We start from the raw sequence: 15,926 nt of genomic DNA, 5'->3' as shown, positions 1-15,926 counted from the left end.
CCATATTCTCAAATTGCCCCCATTTTATTTTATATTTTTTCAAATCACCACCATCTTCTTCTCTTCTTTGAAGAAGAAACCCAAATTTGGTTCTTGTTTTTGGAATCACAAGCAATCGTCATCAACTTCTTCCTCATTGGAATCGAGAAACCAAACATTTACAGAGGTATTTGAAGTTATCTTTGAATGTTGTAAATTTTATTTTTAATAATTATGCATTTTACATGTAAAATAGGTTAAACTTTTTAACTATGCATGCAATGTGTTCGACAAAATGTCTAAGTGGGCTCCTAAGCTGGAATTTTCTCTAAAAAATCCCTAAGTTTTGGGTGGTCTTTTAATAGACCATTTGATAAACTTCTTCTTTCTTAACAGTTCGTGGACCTCATCTCCCACATTTCTCAAGATTGAATGCTCTAACCTTTCAAACTCATCGTTTTCATCTTAAAAATTGGATTTTTGACATCTCAATTAAGTTTCTGAGTCTCCATTATGTCGGAAATGATTTAAGAAGGAAGAAGAAACCATTTTCAAGAATTTTTATTTATTCTATTTGATGAAATATCAATTAAGAATGATTCTTTTGATTTGAAATCATTTAAACAAGTCATTATCTCAAGTTTTTAGTTAATCTTTCTATGTATTTTAGTAAAATAAAAAGAAATTCAAAAATAAAAAAATGGGTGGATTTTACTAGTGTTGAGTTAACTATTTTATTTATTGTACGTCAAACTCGATAATAAAAATAGTGAGTTTGAAATTAAAAATTGTGAACTCGACAATAAATAAAAACACCTCAAATAAATAAAAACACATCAAGTTCGATAATAAATAAAGGGTGGTGAACTCAACAATAAATAGAAAAGCAATGAATTCGCTAATAATGAAGGATCATTAAAAAATAAAAGATTTACTAAATGTCCTATTAAACTACGGGGTAAAACTTAGGGATTGTTTATAAATAAATCCCTCCGCAATGGTCCTTTAATTAATTTTTCCTTTTTCTTTAACCAAGTTTTCTAAACCTCTTAAAACACCCGACTAATCCTATGGGCATGTGCAATCCCCTCCCTCACATGCAAAGGATAATTTTTGGGATAAGCGATAAGCCCCATTTTGGAGAACAACTTCATCTCTACGATAATGGCCGTTACTATCATAACTAATGGCAAACAATGGTGTTATTATGTTATGGACCAATATTTCTTTGAAGAGTCGTGTTAAACTGATTTTAAAAAAATACTACGCTCAACTAACGTGGAATGTGCACAAAGAACCATATATTTTTCTTTTTGAATCTCGAGATACAAAAGGAAAAATCTATGGTTTTGTCCACATCATGATTTTTAAACTTGTCCGAGATCGAGATGTATCACCCAAGTTAGCTCGGTATCGAAGCTCAACGAGACCAACTCACAAAGTGTTATGAGACGATCGCGTATCGTGAGATAAACGAGTCCTCTCGGACGATATTTTCGATTATCTCGCGTGATACGAACGAGACAACACAGTAATGATTTAACTCGCGAGTTAAACAAAACGTATCGGACGAGATTTTGAAAATCTTGTTTAAGTTAATCGATACAAACGAGTTAAAGTCTCAATCCTCAATTCTTTCATTCTAGATTGATTTTTTTTTTTTTTTTTAATTTTATATTTTTTTGGATTCATTTTTTTAGGAATTATTTCTGAATTTTTTCAGATTTTTTAAATGGATAAAAACCATTGTCTCAATGTCAAACGAGACAACTTGAACGAGACGAGACGTATCGTCCGAGTCAACTTGGTATTAGAGTTGAACGAGATGAAACGTAATACCGAGTTTAAAAACCATGGTCCACATTACACATCAATTAATCGTGTTTGAGTATTGTTTTTTTGAGTCAGTTGTCATTATTCTTCTTTGAAATACTAAGATATTTTTAGTTGGAATGATGATGAATGCACGTGGTCTTCGTTCGTGATTGGGTACATGGTTGACATGGCATGGGTACAAAACTGTACATCTTTTTCTTGTGTATCCCGATGAAAATGATCTATAATTTTGTGCCCTTGCCATGTCAGCCTGTACCCAACTGCGTACCAAGATCGCGTGCATTCGTCGCTACTCTTTTAATTGAGAGCTGCTATTGGGATCACAACTTTGACTTATTGTACCGTAATTTTTGAAATTATTTGTCACACCACAATTAAATATTAAAACACCCTCTTGAAACATTTCAATGGTTTGGCTCAAATTATAATCTCAAGTTTCAATATTACAAAACATTATAACATTTGTTTGTTGTTAACAATTATGATTAGGCTCATATAAAATCTTAAACTCAAAAAATAGAAATCTAGCAAAAAAAAATAAAAAATTAAAAAAAAGAGACAAGAGAGTTTCTAGTGGCACCCCAACTTTTACTTATTCTCAATCATTCACTTATTTTCTTTAGGGTGAATCTCCATTTCGTGTGTTGAATATGACTAAATTCCTCATTTTTATAACCTACGAACTCGTGAGTTCATCATTTTTAATATCTATGAATTCAAAGATATACCAGAGAATTCATTGATAATAAAAATGGCGAATTCACTCCCAATGCATGTTTTGAGAATTAAAATAAACAATGCATCAAAATTGGAATTTGAACATAAGTTAGGCACGTTTTGGGAAAAATCCCTTTTCTTTATTTTTAATTAGGGGGTATTAAGTAAAAGTTGGGGTACCAATAACAGCTCTCTTTTAAATTTAGATATATTTTTTTATGGGTATCCACATTTTAGTGAATAATAGAGATATAAATACCATCATCTCCCTTGACTTAGGTTTTATCCAAGGGACTAACTAAAATTACATAAATACCATCATCTTCAATCTCTTATGTGAACTATTATTACCCTATTCAGTCCTCTTGATTCATGAACTGGATTTTGATTTTTTGATATAAATAATTAATATTTATTATTTACATTAAAATTATAAATATAAATATGTATAATATTGAATAAAATTCAAACTAATTTAAATGGTTTGACTCGTTTCAACAAAATGATTTGGATGAGTCAACTCAGCATCCATGGTGGGGCCGGAAGAGATACTGCTTCGTGAGTTTACTCGGTTTGAATTAAGGTTTATAGGGGTAGTTAGAAATAATTCCTTTCTTGGTTGGCTTCGGTTTCCTAGATCATGTTAAAAAATTAAGTTATATAAAATTAAATTAATAAAATAATTTAAATTTTAAATATGAACAATAAAAAATCTATATAATAAATTAATTTGATTCGCGGAATCAAATTGTTGGATTTGCCAAACTTAATGCTTTGGTTCGCCGAACCCAACTAAAATTTGATAAATTTGTGATTCACTTGATTTTACGAATCCAATACGAACCGTAACTTGGACTAGTAGCAATGAATTGGGTAACATACTTCTCAACCATTGCACTCATATCCTTGAGATTCTGTCACACATATCCCAAGAATATTGAACGTTTTAATACTGGGGACCACATATATTTATCCTATAAGCCCGTTTATTGTTTTTATTCTGGTTGCTTTGTGAGCTTAGTAGGAAGTAACCTAACATGTAGTTAATGGGTTGTACATGTTTCACAATATCATATTGCATCCACTAATATGAGCTCTTTGATTGGTGCATTTCCTTCCTGATTTTTTGTCTTAAATATGGTATAGTTCACCTCTGCATACCAAGTGTTTGATGAAATGTCTGAATGAATTTATGGTTCATTGAACCAATTTGGCCTAGTTGGGTTACAAGTAACCAAGTTCAGATTTGACAATTATACGTGGGACGGTCAGATTGACTTAATTCTGATGAATTTGCGAAGTTTCGAATTTTTTTTTGGGGATTATACAAATGATGTTGTAGGGGTCGATTAATCGGCAGCTCGCCAATTTAATCTATTGGTCCTTTATTTGAGGAGTTTTGCTGAATTTTGTGATAGTGGTTAGTTAAATACTTGTCCAAGTTTATGATGACTTGAGTTGATTCGATTAAACTGATGAGTTGGTTAAATACTTAATCAAGTCTTGTTTCCATTATCGACAATTCAGTATGGGCAACTTGTATATCTTTTAATCATGCATTGTTAATAGATTGATTTACTTTTATAGTTATAATGGTTTAGTTTTTCTTACAAAATGGGTAATTGCATTTTGATTCAAATTATTAATTTTTGGTGCAATAGGGGCTCTAGAAAGATATTGAAATCGCTTTGGACCAATTGTTGATTAGAAGTATTATTGGTAGTTGGTGTAATGGAGATTGTAGCTTGCGAAAGTTCGTCTAATGAAGCATCCGATTCAGAGGTTGATTTACAAGACATGAATGACGATGAAGAAGACCCTTACATGTCTGGTTCCATTCCTAAATTGCAATTTAGGTAGAGATTTGAAGAAATAGAATCTTTGGTGTGCTTTTCATGGAGTGTGGATTGATATTTAAATTTTTTTGATATTTTTTCCCTCAGGAAAGATGTATCAAAGGCTCGTTGGGATGCTGAAATGGGAATGGCGGAGGTTATAGAAAAGAAGGGTGGAATGTGGACGACAACAGGAATGGTTCGTCAAAGCAAGCTGTATTGCTCGATCGAGGAGACTTTGTAAGTGACTTCACGAGCTTCGTTTTGATCTCTTTGCTTTATCCTTGGTTTTTTTTTTTTTTTTTTCTTGGTACATGGGTATCCAGACTTAGTCGGACTATTCCCATGGACGTGTGAATCACCCCTTCCAACACGTGCCAAGTGAGGCCTCTTAGTCCAAGTATTCCCTTGGTTTATTTTGCTTAGCACTACTTAAGCTTTAACTTTAGGTTGTTTTAGAAATATATTCTTTATGGTAGGCCATCTTTCCTACTAGGCAACTAGAATTTGCTTCATTTAAAACGAGTAAATCTAGGATACCATTTATTTTTATATGGATATGGATTGAAGCAGAGTAACTAAGTCAGATTTTTGCCCATCTTCGGAGCATGTCAATGTGTAATGTCACCATCTCTCATATTTTGTTAAACCCAAGTCGTGTGGAACAGTTGGGATAGGAGGGGTATATATATCCCTTTTTAGGATTTTCCTGGAAAACAAGTAACAGCGGCGCTTTTGGTGAAAATTCAATCTTTAAATTAAATGTAACATCTGAATTCATGAAAGAAGAAGCATTTTTTAGTTAAGGGTCTTCGGTTCAAAAAAGAAATAGACCCTTAACTTACCAATAAGCTGATAGTAAGAAGATATATCTTCCCAATTAACCAAGAGCTGATGTTAAAAGCTTAGTTTTCTCTAAATCCTCTCATATTTTTAACCCAATCAAGAACTTGACTCATTTATAATAATAAAAATCCAAAAAAAAAAAAAATTGACTCATTTAAGAGCAATTTCTCAATGGTACTAGCAAAAAACTTGTCAGAAGAAGAATGCCAAAACTAACAAGGAACCATGCGGGAGGAGTTCAAACTGGTTTCCTTATCTTTGGAAATGCATACCGGTGGATAAAGGTAGAAACCAAAAAGGGAGTCTTGAAAGTATGAGAATTAATAATTGTGTATTAGGGTTAAGGGTGGTTGTATACATGGCCGTGAAGTGAATTATAAACGTTATCCGACTAATTTTCTTTGAACTCCAATGTGATTGAATAGATAGTATTAGTTGTTGGGTTTTTTTTTTTTTTTTTTTTTTTGTGTGTTTTAGTAGTAAGTGTATTTATTATTGCAATGAGAGAAGGTTTGAGTATTGTTGAAGCAAATGCACACTAATAAATATTTTTAAATTACCAAAATACCCTTGGATAAATCCAATGCATTTGATACAATCTAGAATCTACCTATACTAATATAAAATAGAACAATATTTAAATATAGAAAAAAAAAAAAAAATTCTCATGACAAGTAACAAAGAGGAGTCTTAGGGTTTAGATCCATAGCTCAGTTAGTAATTATAGCTCTAATATTGGTCTTTTTTCTCTGGATAAAACTTGTTAGTTGGTACTACTTTTTAGTTTGAAAAGTATCAAAACTTCATGACAACTAGCCACACAATGTGGCCTTCAATTTTGATTATAGTCGGCATGCAGTGACTGAAATACCAATCCGTCCTCTCCTATTACTTCACAATCTTAAGATTGATCTAATTCTACGTGTACTTCTGATTGTAGGTATTTAGTTGAACGAGGGGCATTTCTTCTCTTGGATGTCGATGAGACACCACTTTCCTTGAAAGATATTTATGGGAAGGTTGCAGAGGGAAAGAGTGGATGTTGTTGGGAAGCTTTTGAGGCATATAGACACTTAAAGTCTCTTGGATACATTGTTCGGCGACATGGTGTTCCTTGGACTATGAAGAATGACAAGATTTGTTGTAATTCTGCTTCTCTTCAAGATAAACAAGAAAGCAATGGAGCATCAGAGAGAGAACTGGAGGAAAGTATTTCCATTACTAACCGCTTCGGAGATATGCAGATTAGTGAACTTAAGCCAACTTTTGATGTATATCTTCCAAACAGCAAATTTAGAAAATCATCTCCTGGCGATCCCAGTTTTGTGTTATGTTTTACCAGGTATGGTCCACTTATATTTGCCTTAAAAAGCACTTTTTACTATTTTGAAAATTCATAACTAAAAGAAATTTCTTTTCAAGGAAATACTTTAATTTTCAAAAGAAAATTTTTCTAAGCTTTAAAATAGGGCTTATAAGTGATTTTTTGAATCTTGGGTTTTTAAAGAGCTAATTCTTTTAATCACCAAAGAATTAGCACACATCTTGGGGTGGTGTTCGGAAAAGTTGGTGTGGCAATAAAATCTCTCTTAATTTTTATTTGATAAGAAATTCTCCTTGAGTTTTAAATTGCATATTTATTAAAAAATGCCTTAATCTACCACAGTTCTATTGAATTTTTTATACTTATCAGATAGTGATATGTTGTTTGTGTATGTCATTTCTTTTTTAAAATTTAAAATTTTGTTCCTTTTAAGCATATTTTTGTGTAAATCTTTGCTGACTTAATTTAATTCTTCATTGATGTTTACACGTGCAGGTCCCATCCACCATCAAAATCAGAAATTGAAGACCTTGAGAGAAGGTGCAATAGCATTCCCCTGAAGTTCTGTCATGTAGAACATGGGCGGGTCAGTTTCTTTTCCTTCGACCGGATAGTACTTCCTGTCTTACCATGACCCTCCTGAATGAATGTCGTTAGATCCACAATATGATCATAAGGGACGTTAAGAATATTCTATTTTCTGGTGTAAATTAGATGCGATGTTTTCGTTCGTTCCTATACATATCAAACAGTTCCTACTGGTGTAGTTAGGATTTTTTATTCGGACAATATTGTTCTTTCCAAGGTTATGTTTTTCATTTGGTCGGCATCTCTTGGGACAATTCTAACCTTGGACAACCTGATTAAGCATGGTATTCCATTTTCAAACTTTGTTTCCTTTGTAACAAAGAAAGATGGTGAATCGGTATGTCATATTTTAATTCACTGTCCCTTCTCTTTCTGTATTTGGATATATTTTCTCTCTTTTTTAGATAGAGTGGGTCTTACCTAGTGCTGTTTCGGCCCATTTCCTTGGGTGGTCTTATAATTTTTTCCCCCACAGGAAAAGATACTTGTGGGTTGTCCTTCCTTTCACCATGTGTTGGGGGTTGTTGAAAAAGAGGAACGTAAGAGTGTTTCAAGGAATGGAGAACTCGAGAAGCGATTCTCGACGTTTTGGGTTTTGTTATGCTATTGGCGTAAGCTGTGCAAAGATTTTGAAGGAGTCTTTTGGAGGATTTTGTGTCGAAGTGGGAGTCCTTTTGTTGTGTGTAGCTCGGATAAGGTTTTGCTTGCTTTGGCTGGTGTTGTTTGTATTTTCTTCTTTCTTTGATGTTTCTTGGTCTTCTTGTAAGGGGCTATCTCAGCATCCTGTTTTCTCTTTCTTAATAAATTTACACTTATAAAAAAAATATTGTTTCTTAATAATTTACATTATGTGTTCCTTTTTTTTCATTTTTTTTTTTTACATTAATAAGTGATCCTGTTCTGATTTCTTTAGTATTGAAATGCTAGATGATTTTTTAAGCTTAGTAATGTTTAGGCCTTTATAAATTTTGTTTAACTTTTTGAACCCTTATTCAGATCAGAAGGGACACAACCCATTTTGCAGTCCTATCCATGGTTTAAAAACTTGTTCGAGACCGAGACGTATCGCTCGAGTCGTCTCGGTATCAGGCATGGACGAGTGGATGGACAAGTTTTTTTGGTTTTGCGGAATCTCACGAGACGAACGATATGTCTCGGACAATGTATAGAAAATCTCGTCCGAGAAATCTGAGACCAATGAATTTTAATAGTTTTCATCGTTGAAACCCTATCATTTTCACTCTCAAATCGATTTTTGCTCATCTTCTCAACCAAGTGAACGAGAAAAACCAAAGAATGAAGGGTTTGGGTCCAAATGGGGTGAAAAACTTCATTTTCTTCATCATATTTTTTAAATAGTTAAAAACCATTGTCTCGATGCCAAATGAGACAAGACGCGAAACCGAATTTTAAAACCATGATCCTATCATAGATGTTAAAAAAAATTATTTTTTGTGAAATGATGCATCTCAAATTAAAATTGATATTACTTCAACATAGTATATACATCTTTCCCCTTAACCTTTATTTTTTTATTCTATTATTTTTGGGACCTAGTAACTATTGAGTGTTGTGTTATTCATCTTCACTCTTAAGTGTCATGTATTCACGTACCATGCTCCAATTCAATCGCGACTCTCTTATATTCATAATTGTGCATTTCCCATCAGATCGATCTTTTGGGGTAAATGGTTTGTCAGTATTGTATCAGAACACTAAATTTGTATAGGTCACAAGTTCGAGTCTTCTCAAGGGAAATTTTCATCGTTATGGGTCAGGGAGCTAGAGTGTTGAGTGTTGTGCTATTTGCTTCTGCTCCCAGGTATTATGTGCCTACATATCATGTCCTAATTCGACCTGTGACCCTTTTATATTCATGGTCGGACCTGCCCATCTGATCAATCTTTTGGGGGTTGCTAACTACAACTGTTTTCACCGATGATCTTTAATTTTCAAATAAGCTTAGTTGGTTTAAATAATATGTTTCTAGAGTAGATAAAAGTCAACATCAATTCTTTTAAGAGCTTGACTGGGTCAGATACATTGAATCTTTCACAATTTTTTTGTTTTTTGTTTTTTTTGTAGTAAGTGTAACTATTGTCAAATATTTGATCCAACCCATTGAATCACCGATAAGATTACGACCTTTGCACTACTTATGCTCATATTCTTTGACCCAATAAAAAGATTTTAAAAACTTTAGAAACTTTGTTGCTAAGTAATCTCTTGTAGACAGATTATATAAAATGGTACAAAGCAAGGGAAGAAGAGACACAAAAACTTGCTCACACATCTTTTAAGTAAAAAAAAAAAGCTACAATGAGTGAAGAAGTGAAATTGTTTGGTGCATGGGGAAGCCCTTTTGTTTGTAGAGTGAAGTTAGCTTTGGAACTAAAAGGAGTGAAATATGAATATGTGGAAGAAGATCTCACTAACAAGAGTCCTTTACTTCTTAAGTACAATCCAATTAATAAGAAGGTCCCTGTGCTCTTACACAATGGAAAACCTATCGTAGAATCACTCGTGATTCTTGAATACATCGATGAGACGTGGAAGGAGAATCCTATATTGCCAAAAGATCCTTATGAAAGATCCGTGGCACGGTTTTGGGCTAAGTTCATTGATGAGAAGGTAAATATGAATCATTTTTGTTTGTTAAAGCTTATAGTTTTGCTACACCAAACAAAAAAAATGAAATTACGTATGTTGTTTGGGGTGTGGATAATCATTCTATTTTTTTAATAATTGCACCCCTTTTATTTCTTCATCTCCATGACATTCTTATGTGATTAAAGCTCTGTGAACTCTAAAGGGATTGGTTGTATATAAGGTGAGAGAATGATCGACGAAAGATTAGGATTTTTTATTTTTTTTATTTTAAAAAAGATACCCATTTACCTTTATTTGCAACATGAAATAAATCCTAAATATAGTTATTGTTTTCGAGAGCTTCTATCGCCACTCCAATTTTTTACTAACGACACCCCAATATGTGTGTTAATTCTGTGATTATTTACATATGAATTGGGGTGCTGTTAGCAAAAGTTGGTATGGTAATAGAAACACTCTTGTTTTTTTTTTCATAATTCTTGTTTTAAAAAAATTAATAAAAAAAACATTTTTTATTATTATTGGAGGTTCACAAGAAAGCTGAAAAAGTAAAAAATAAATAAAATCACAGTTTGCTTATAGGCTGAATAAAATGAAGGAAACACATAGTTTTCTAGAAGCCTTTCTTACAAAACTAAGTTTGGTTTCTCATGTGCAGTGCTTGACTTCTTTATGGACGGCTTGTTGGGGTGATGAGAGTAACAGAGAGAAGGCCATGGAAGAAGCAATAGAGAACCTAAAAACATTAGAACATGAGCTCAAGGAGAAGAAATTCTTTGGAGGTGAGACTATTGGGTTTATAGACATTGTAGCTAACTTCATAGCTTTTTGGGTTGGTGTGCTTCAAGAAGTAGTTGGTGTTCATCTGATAAATGAAGAGAAATGTCCCATATTACACAAATGGATTGAAAAGTTCACCAACTTAAGTGTTGTCAAGGAAGGTCTACCTCATAGAGAAACTCTAGTAGGTTTCTTTCGAGCTCGCCGTGAAGCGATATCTGCAACGAAATCCATGGTTTATAAATGAGTTGATGATGTAGAGATTGATCCTTGTGTTCTTATGCTCTTATGTTCTTATGGTTTGTTTGGGTGTTTGGTTGTTGAAGTCTAAGTCTTATCTGTAGTGCTCATTAGTACTGTTTGTGAGCTTAGGTTCAGTCTCTCTACGAATTCCTGTGTTCTTAAGTGTGTTTGGGTTTGTGTTTATTTCTCCTTCTTGTGATAATTTTATCAGGATATTTGATAATGTTTGGGAATGTGTTTGGGCATCGTTTTTACGCGCTTTTGACCCGAACAACGAACTGGTTTGAAGCGAATCCAATTCCCAGTAAGAACCGTACTGGATTTGTAAAATCAAGCGAACCACAAAGCCATCGAATTTTAATTGGGTTTGACGAACCAAAATTTTTGGTCGAATAATTTTTTAATTGGTTCGATGAACCAAATCAATTTATTATACATTATTCATATTTTAATTATTTTAACATTATAATTATACTTGTAACTTGTATATTTGAATTATATATATGCAAAACCAAGTAAAGCTAAGAACCAATCTAGGAAATCAAAGTGAACCAAGAAACGAATTATCTCTATGTGCCCATATGAACTGGATTCATTCTAGAGTGGCGAACTGCGAATGCTGACCTGGATTCGAACCAAGTAAACCCACGAACCAGATAACATAGAGCAAGATAATGAAAAAATTACAAATATTTACTTATTATAATGAGAGAAAGGTGAGTATTGTTCACTCATATTCACATTAATAATTTTTAAATTACAAAAATGCCCTTTAACTTAACACAAATTTCAAAGGTAATAAATAATAATCGTTTAAATTAATTATAAAGATGATTTTAATTTTATATAAATAGGGTGAATTACCATTTTATGAGCTGAAAACGAGTTATTTATGATTCTGACTAACTATTCATTTTAATTATTAAAAGGTGAATGATTACGTTTTCATTAAAAAAAATTAAGAACGATAACATTCACATTTTGGAAATTAAAATGAACAGTGAGTTGGAATTGTAACTTCGTCAAAAGTTTATCAATTTTTCGTAAATATCCCTATAAAAACCCTTAATGTAAAATTAAGTCACACATATTGTAAAGCTGGAGTAAATGCCACGACTACTCTCAAGTCAAATATAATAAATAATGAGAGGTTTTGCATATGTACCAAAAGAAGTTATAATTAGTCTAATTTTACGATCATGAATTTTCAACACGGAGCCGACGCCTTTGTCCTATATGAGTTGAGTTAGAAGTTTCGGAACGGGCTGATTTTATCATAGAGATCATCCTCACAAAAAATCAACCCAATCTGAAACTTCTAACGTGAACAAAAATTATTTAGAATTGCGGATAATTATCTTTTTACCATCAATTTGTAAACCACTTTCGATGGGATTAGAAATTTCAGATTAGACTGATTTCTTATGAAGATGATTTTCCCACCATACAAATCATCCACACAACAAATCAGACTAATCCGAAATTTATAAGTCATATAGGACAAATTTTGGCTCTTAAAGTTGATTGTCGAACACTCCCCATTATTTAAATCATTGATGACTATATTAATCTTAATCACCTGATCTCAGAATTAGGGGATGCTCAATAGGAGTGGCCATGCCATATCCAAAAAGTAAAAGACTCTTGTAGAATGAGTCAAATAGAACTTATGTACATTTTCATTAATTCATGGACATGAACCAAGACCTCGAAGTGGAAAAGAAACAAATAGTCAATTTGAAGTGTAGTTAACCAGTGTTCGATCCATGGTTTTAAAACTCGTTTTGACGCCTTGTCTAGTCTGTGAACAAGACTGAGTCATCTCGAACAAGTTTTCTGATATGTTTGAGATGTCTTGTTCAACAATAAGAAAAATGAACGTGGGCTTTAAATCTCGTCTGATACATTGACTTGTCCGTCCGTCTCATTGCTGGGCGATACCAAGACGAACGGGCTATATGTCTCGGTCTTGGACAAGTTTGGAAACCATGGTTCAATCTCAGATGCAATCTTAACCATCCTATCGCTACATTCAACCATACTATGATCAACAAAGCATATTAAGCTACAAGCAGGATCCTTATTTGAAGGAAAAACAAAATCCAATATTCTCTTGGTTCGATCGCTCATGTATGAATTTTCTGTAGTAGGTAGGTGGGTGGTTCCATTTTTCTTCTTTTTCTTCCAGACTTGTTTTTCATGCCGTCTTTCAAACCCATCTATTAAATAATATTATATTCTATCCAATTAGATTTGCTGAGAATATGCTTCTATCACCAAACACTTTACTGGGTACGGTTCATACAAGGGGCAATTTTATGTACCCCTCCAGGTTATGTCAAAATTTAGAGATACCCCCCTTGACCATGTTCATTCATGAGAAACTAACAAAAAATAATGCAACCCCCTCCCCCCCAAAACTCCAATCTATTTGACTCTTGTGGAAGATCATGGTCAATGGTTATATGATCACTTTGAAAACATGGGGAGGTATCTGTAATTTAATCAAAACCCAGAGGGGCATCCCATAATTGCCCTTCATACAAAGAATATGCCTTAAAACTTGTAAGCAGTGCTGCAAAGAGCACCTGTTCTGCAAACAGAAGGGTCAGGAAACCAAACCAAGAAACTATTTTTCCAGTTTTTTCTTGCATACCTGGTGTGCCAGAACACAGAAGAACTCGTTCAGCTCTGCTGGTGCAATGTGTCAGAAAAATCAAGACTTCTCTACTGCCTTAGAAATGAAAAACAATCTCTATTGCTTTTCTTCTGCATCCTAACAACTGCGTGTGATGCTATTAGTAGTGAAGAAGGCCTCAACTTCTTTTCCTGTCTCTCCTATGGTGAAGTAAACTACACAATCCCTAATGCTCCGGTGTACCACCGAATTTTCAACCTCAACGCCTACAATCTTCGCATTACAAAGCCCACATGCAACAAACCCATTGTAATTATCTTGCCTGAATCCAAGGAGGAATTAGCGACTACGATTGTTTGTTGTAAGAAGTTGTCATGGACATTTACGATTAGGAGTGGGGGTCATAGCTTCGAGGGCTTATCTTACTGTGCTGGAAATCGTCCATTTGTAATGATTGACTTAATGAACCTTAACAGAGTTTCGGTCGACTTGGAATCAAAGACAGCTTGGGTTGAAGGAGGAGTGACGATAGGTGAGTTATATTATGCAATTGGAAGATCTAGTAACACCCATGGTTTCTCGGCTGGTCTTTGCCCGGCTGTTGGAAGTGGTGGTCACATTGGTGGTGGTGGGTACAGCTTGATGTCTAGAAAGTATGGGCTTGCCTCTGACAATGTGGTGGACGCGGTACTTATTGATGCCGAAGGGAGGGTACTGGACAGAAATACAATGGGGGTAGATGTGTTTTGGGCGATCCGAGGTGGTGGAGCCGGAAGTTGGGGAGTAGTTTATAGTTGGAAGATTAGATTAATCGGAGTGCCCAAAACAGTTACTGCATTTCGAATCACAAGGCATGGATCGAAAACCCAAGTAGCCAAATTGTTACATAAGTGGCAGTTAGTGGCACCCAATCTAGAGGATGAGATCACTTTAATGGCTTCAGTAATCACTGAAATCGACATTATAGCAGTTTTTCAAGGGCTCTACCTCGGACACAAAGCGTCGGTTCTTGCTTCCATGAATCACACTTATCCTGAACTAAATCTTGTCGCAAGTGATAGCAACGAGATGAGTTGGATTGAATCAGTGGCTTATTTTCCAGGTGTTGTTGAAGAGTTCACAGTGGAGGCTTTGAACAATAGATTTGCAACGTCAGACCAAAAGTTTTACTACAAATGGAAAGGTGACTATGTGAGAGAGAAGATCTCCGTCGAAGGAATCGAAGGTATCCTTGAGATGTTGATTGAGGAGCCTAGAGGGCAACTTGAACTATCGCCGCATGGAGGAATGATGGCAAGGATACGGAGTGACGTGTTTCCATATCCTCATAGAGAGGGAAACTTGTATTCTATAGGGTATCTTGTTGCTTGGGATGAGGAGGACAATAAAAGGAGTGGTATTTATATGGATTGGGTTCGTCGGGTTCATGAATACATGACACCCTTTGTGTCCAAGGGACCTAGAACGGCTTATGTGAATGAAATAGATCTTGATCTTGGTGTGATGGATTGGGAGAAGAACCATAACATGTCAGCTGATGAGTTTGTGGAACTAGGGAGGGACTGGGGTGAGAAATATTTCTTGGGAAACTACGACCGACTAGTTCGAGCCAAGACTTTGATTGATCCAAACAATGTGTTCAGACACCAACAAAGCATTCCTCCTAAGCCCTTTCAAGGTTTAGTTGAGGGCATGAACCAGTTCATTAGTTGCTAAGGGTTGACTTGTTTGATGTCTAATGAAAAATCAATGTACTTGGAGAAAGAAAATGAAATTTTATCATAAACACCAGTAAAATATGTGTAACATTCAGAAGAATAAAGCATATTGTAGAATAAAGGATGAAAAACTGAATATGAAACAAACACCACATAACATTTGATTTGTACATCCTAAAGAAAACAAACATTAATGCATTTATCAATTATTTTATATGCGTTACATGTTCTCCAATTCATTAATTAAGGCCATTGAATATGTGGACACTCTCTTAGAAGGGGCATGTTTTTAAAGCAGACTAACTATACATTTTCAACAGCCTAATAAATTTGGAATTTTGGGATGGTTAATGCTATTATTGATTGTCACCTAAGTAGGGATGAGATATGAGTATTCAGAGCAACTTCATTTACAAAAACCTCTCTTAGAAGAACATTTCTACCCCTCATTAGAATTCATTGCAACCAGTACCGCACCCCCAACCACCACTCTTTGGCCTCCACAATGAGATCTCTCTCCACATGTTCTGATATCTAAATCCCAGAAGAGAGAAGAAAAATGAAAACTATTCTAATGGGAATGTCCTTCTCTAAAGAAAGCCATGGGAATTTTATTTTATTTTTTAATTTCATGTGGTTTTGGGCTTAATATATATATTTTTTGTCTACAAGTTTTCTTTCTCTAGTATATGTAAACATGCTACTAATCATCAGTTCACAAAAGGAGGCTGGCAATGAGATTACCACAATAATTTCTGTTTGCAGTGATGGATTTTGAGCTGAGCTTCCCTATGGACCCAAGATGCTGGGAG

General features: G+C 34.3%; 3 protein-coding genes across 10 annotated transcripts; all 3 read left to right on the top strand.

Annotated features, from left to right (window-relative positions):
* The first annotated feature begins 26 nt into the window (after positions 1–26).
* On the top strand, positions 27–7,954 carry LOC147383955 (putative tRNA-splicing endonuclease subunit sen54). Of its 8 annotated transcripts, none has more exons than XM_086425377.1 (7): positions 27–166; positions 4,194–4,358; positions 4,476–4,607; positions 6,154–6,555; positions 7,033–7,123; positions 7,343–7,462; positions 7,601–7,954. In XM_086425377.1, the coding sequence occupies exons 2-7, from the start codon at positions 4,264–4,266 to the stop codon at positions 7,868–7,870; spliced, it is 1,110 nt and encodes a 369-aa protein (XP_086281503.1). In that variant the 5' UTR covers positions 27–166; positions 4,194–4,263; the 3' UTR covers positions 7,871–7,954. The 8 variants fall into 8 exon arrangements, with proteins under 8 accessions (XP_086281503.1, XP_086281497.1, XP_086281504.1 ...); XM_086425371.1 differs by having other exon boundaries at positions 4,194–4,388; positions 7,601–7,950; XM_086425376.1 differs by having other exon boundaries at positions 39–166; positions 4,256–4,388; positions 7,601–7,950.
* A 1,433-nt stretch (positions 7,955–9,387) lies between these two features.
* On the top strand, positions 9,388–10,981 carry LOC147383954 (putative glutathione S-transferase). Its single transcript, XM_086425381.1, has 2 exons — positions 9,388–9,756; positions 10,394–10,981. The coding sequence occupies exons 1-2, from the start codon at positions 9,445–9,447 to the stop codon at positions 10,760–10,762; spliced, it is 681 nt and encodes a 226-aa protein (XP_086281507.1). The 5' UTR covers positions 9,388–9,444; the 3' UTR covers positions 10,763–10,981.
* A 2,227-nt stretch (positions 10,982–13,208) lies between these two features.
* LOC147383953 (reticuline oxidase-like) lies at positions 13,209–15,112 on the top strand. The gene is made up of 2 exons (XM_086426238.1): positions 13,209–13,248; positions 13,332–15,112. Exons 1-2 carry the CDS (start codon positions 13,209–13,211, stop codon positions 15,110–15,112), a joined length of 1,821 nt encoding a protein of 606 aa, XP_086282364.1.
* The last annotated feature ends 814 nt before the right edge of the window (positions 15,113–15,926 follow it).

This window comes from Akebia trifoliata, chromosome 15 (genome assembly GCF_017979445.1).
Source record: "Akebia trifoliata isolate Shusen 1 chromosome 15, ASM1797944v1, whole genome shotgun sequence".
In the NCBI taxonomy this organism is placed as follows: domain Eukaryota; kingdom Viridiplantae; phylum Streptophyta; class Magnoliopsida; order Ranunculales; family Lardizabalaceae; genus Akebia; species Akebia trifoliata.
This window is presented reverse-complemented; position numbering and strand designations above follow the sequence as displayed.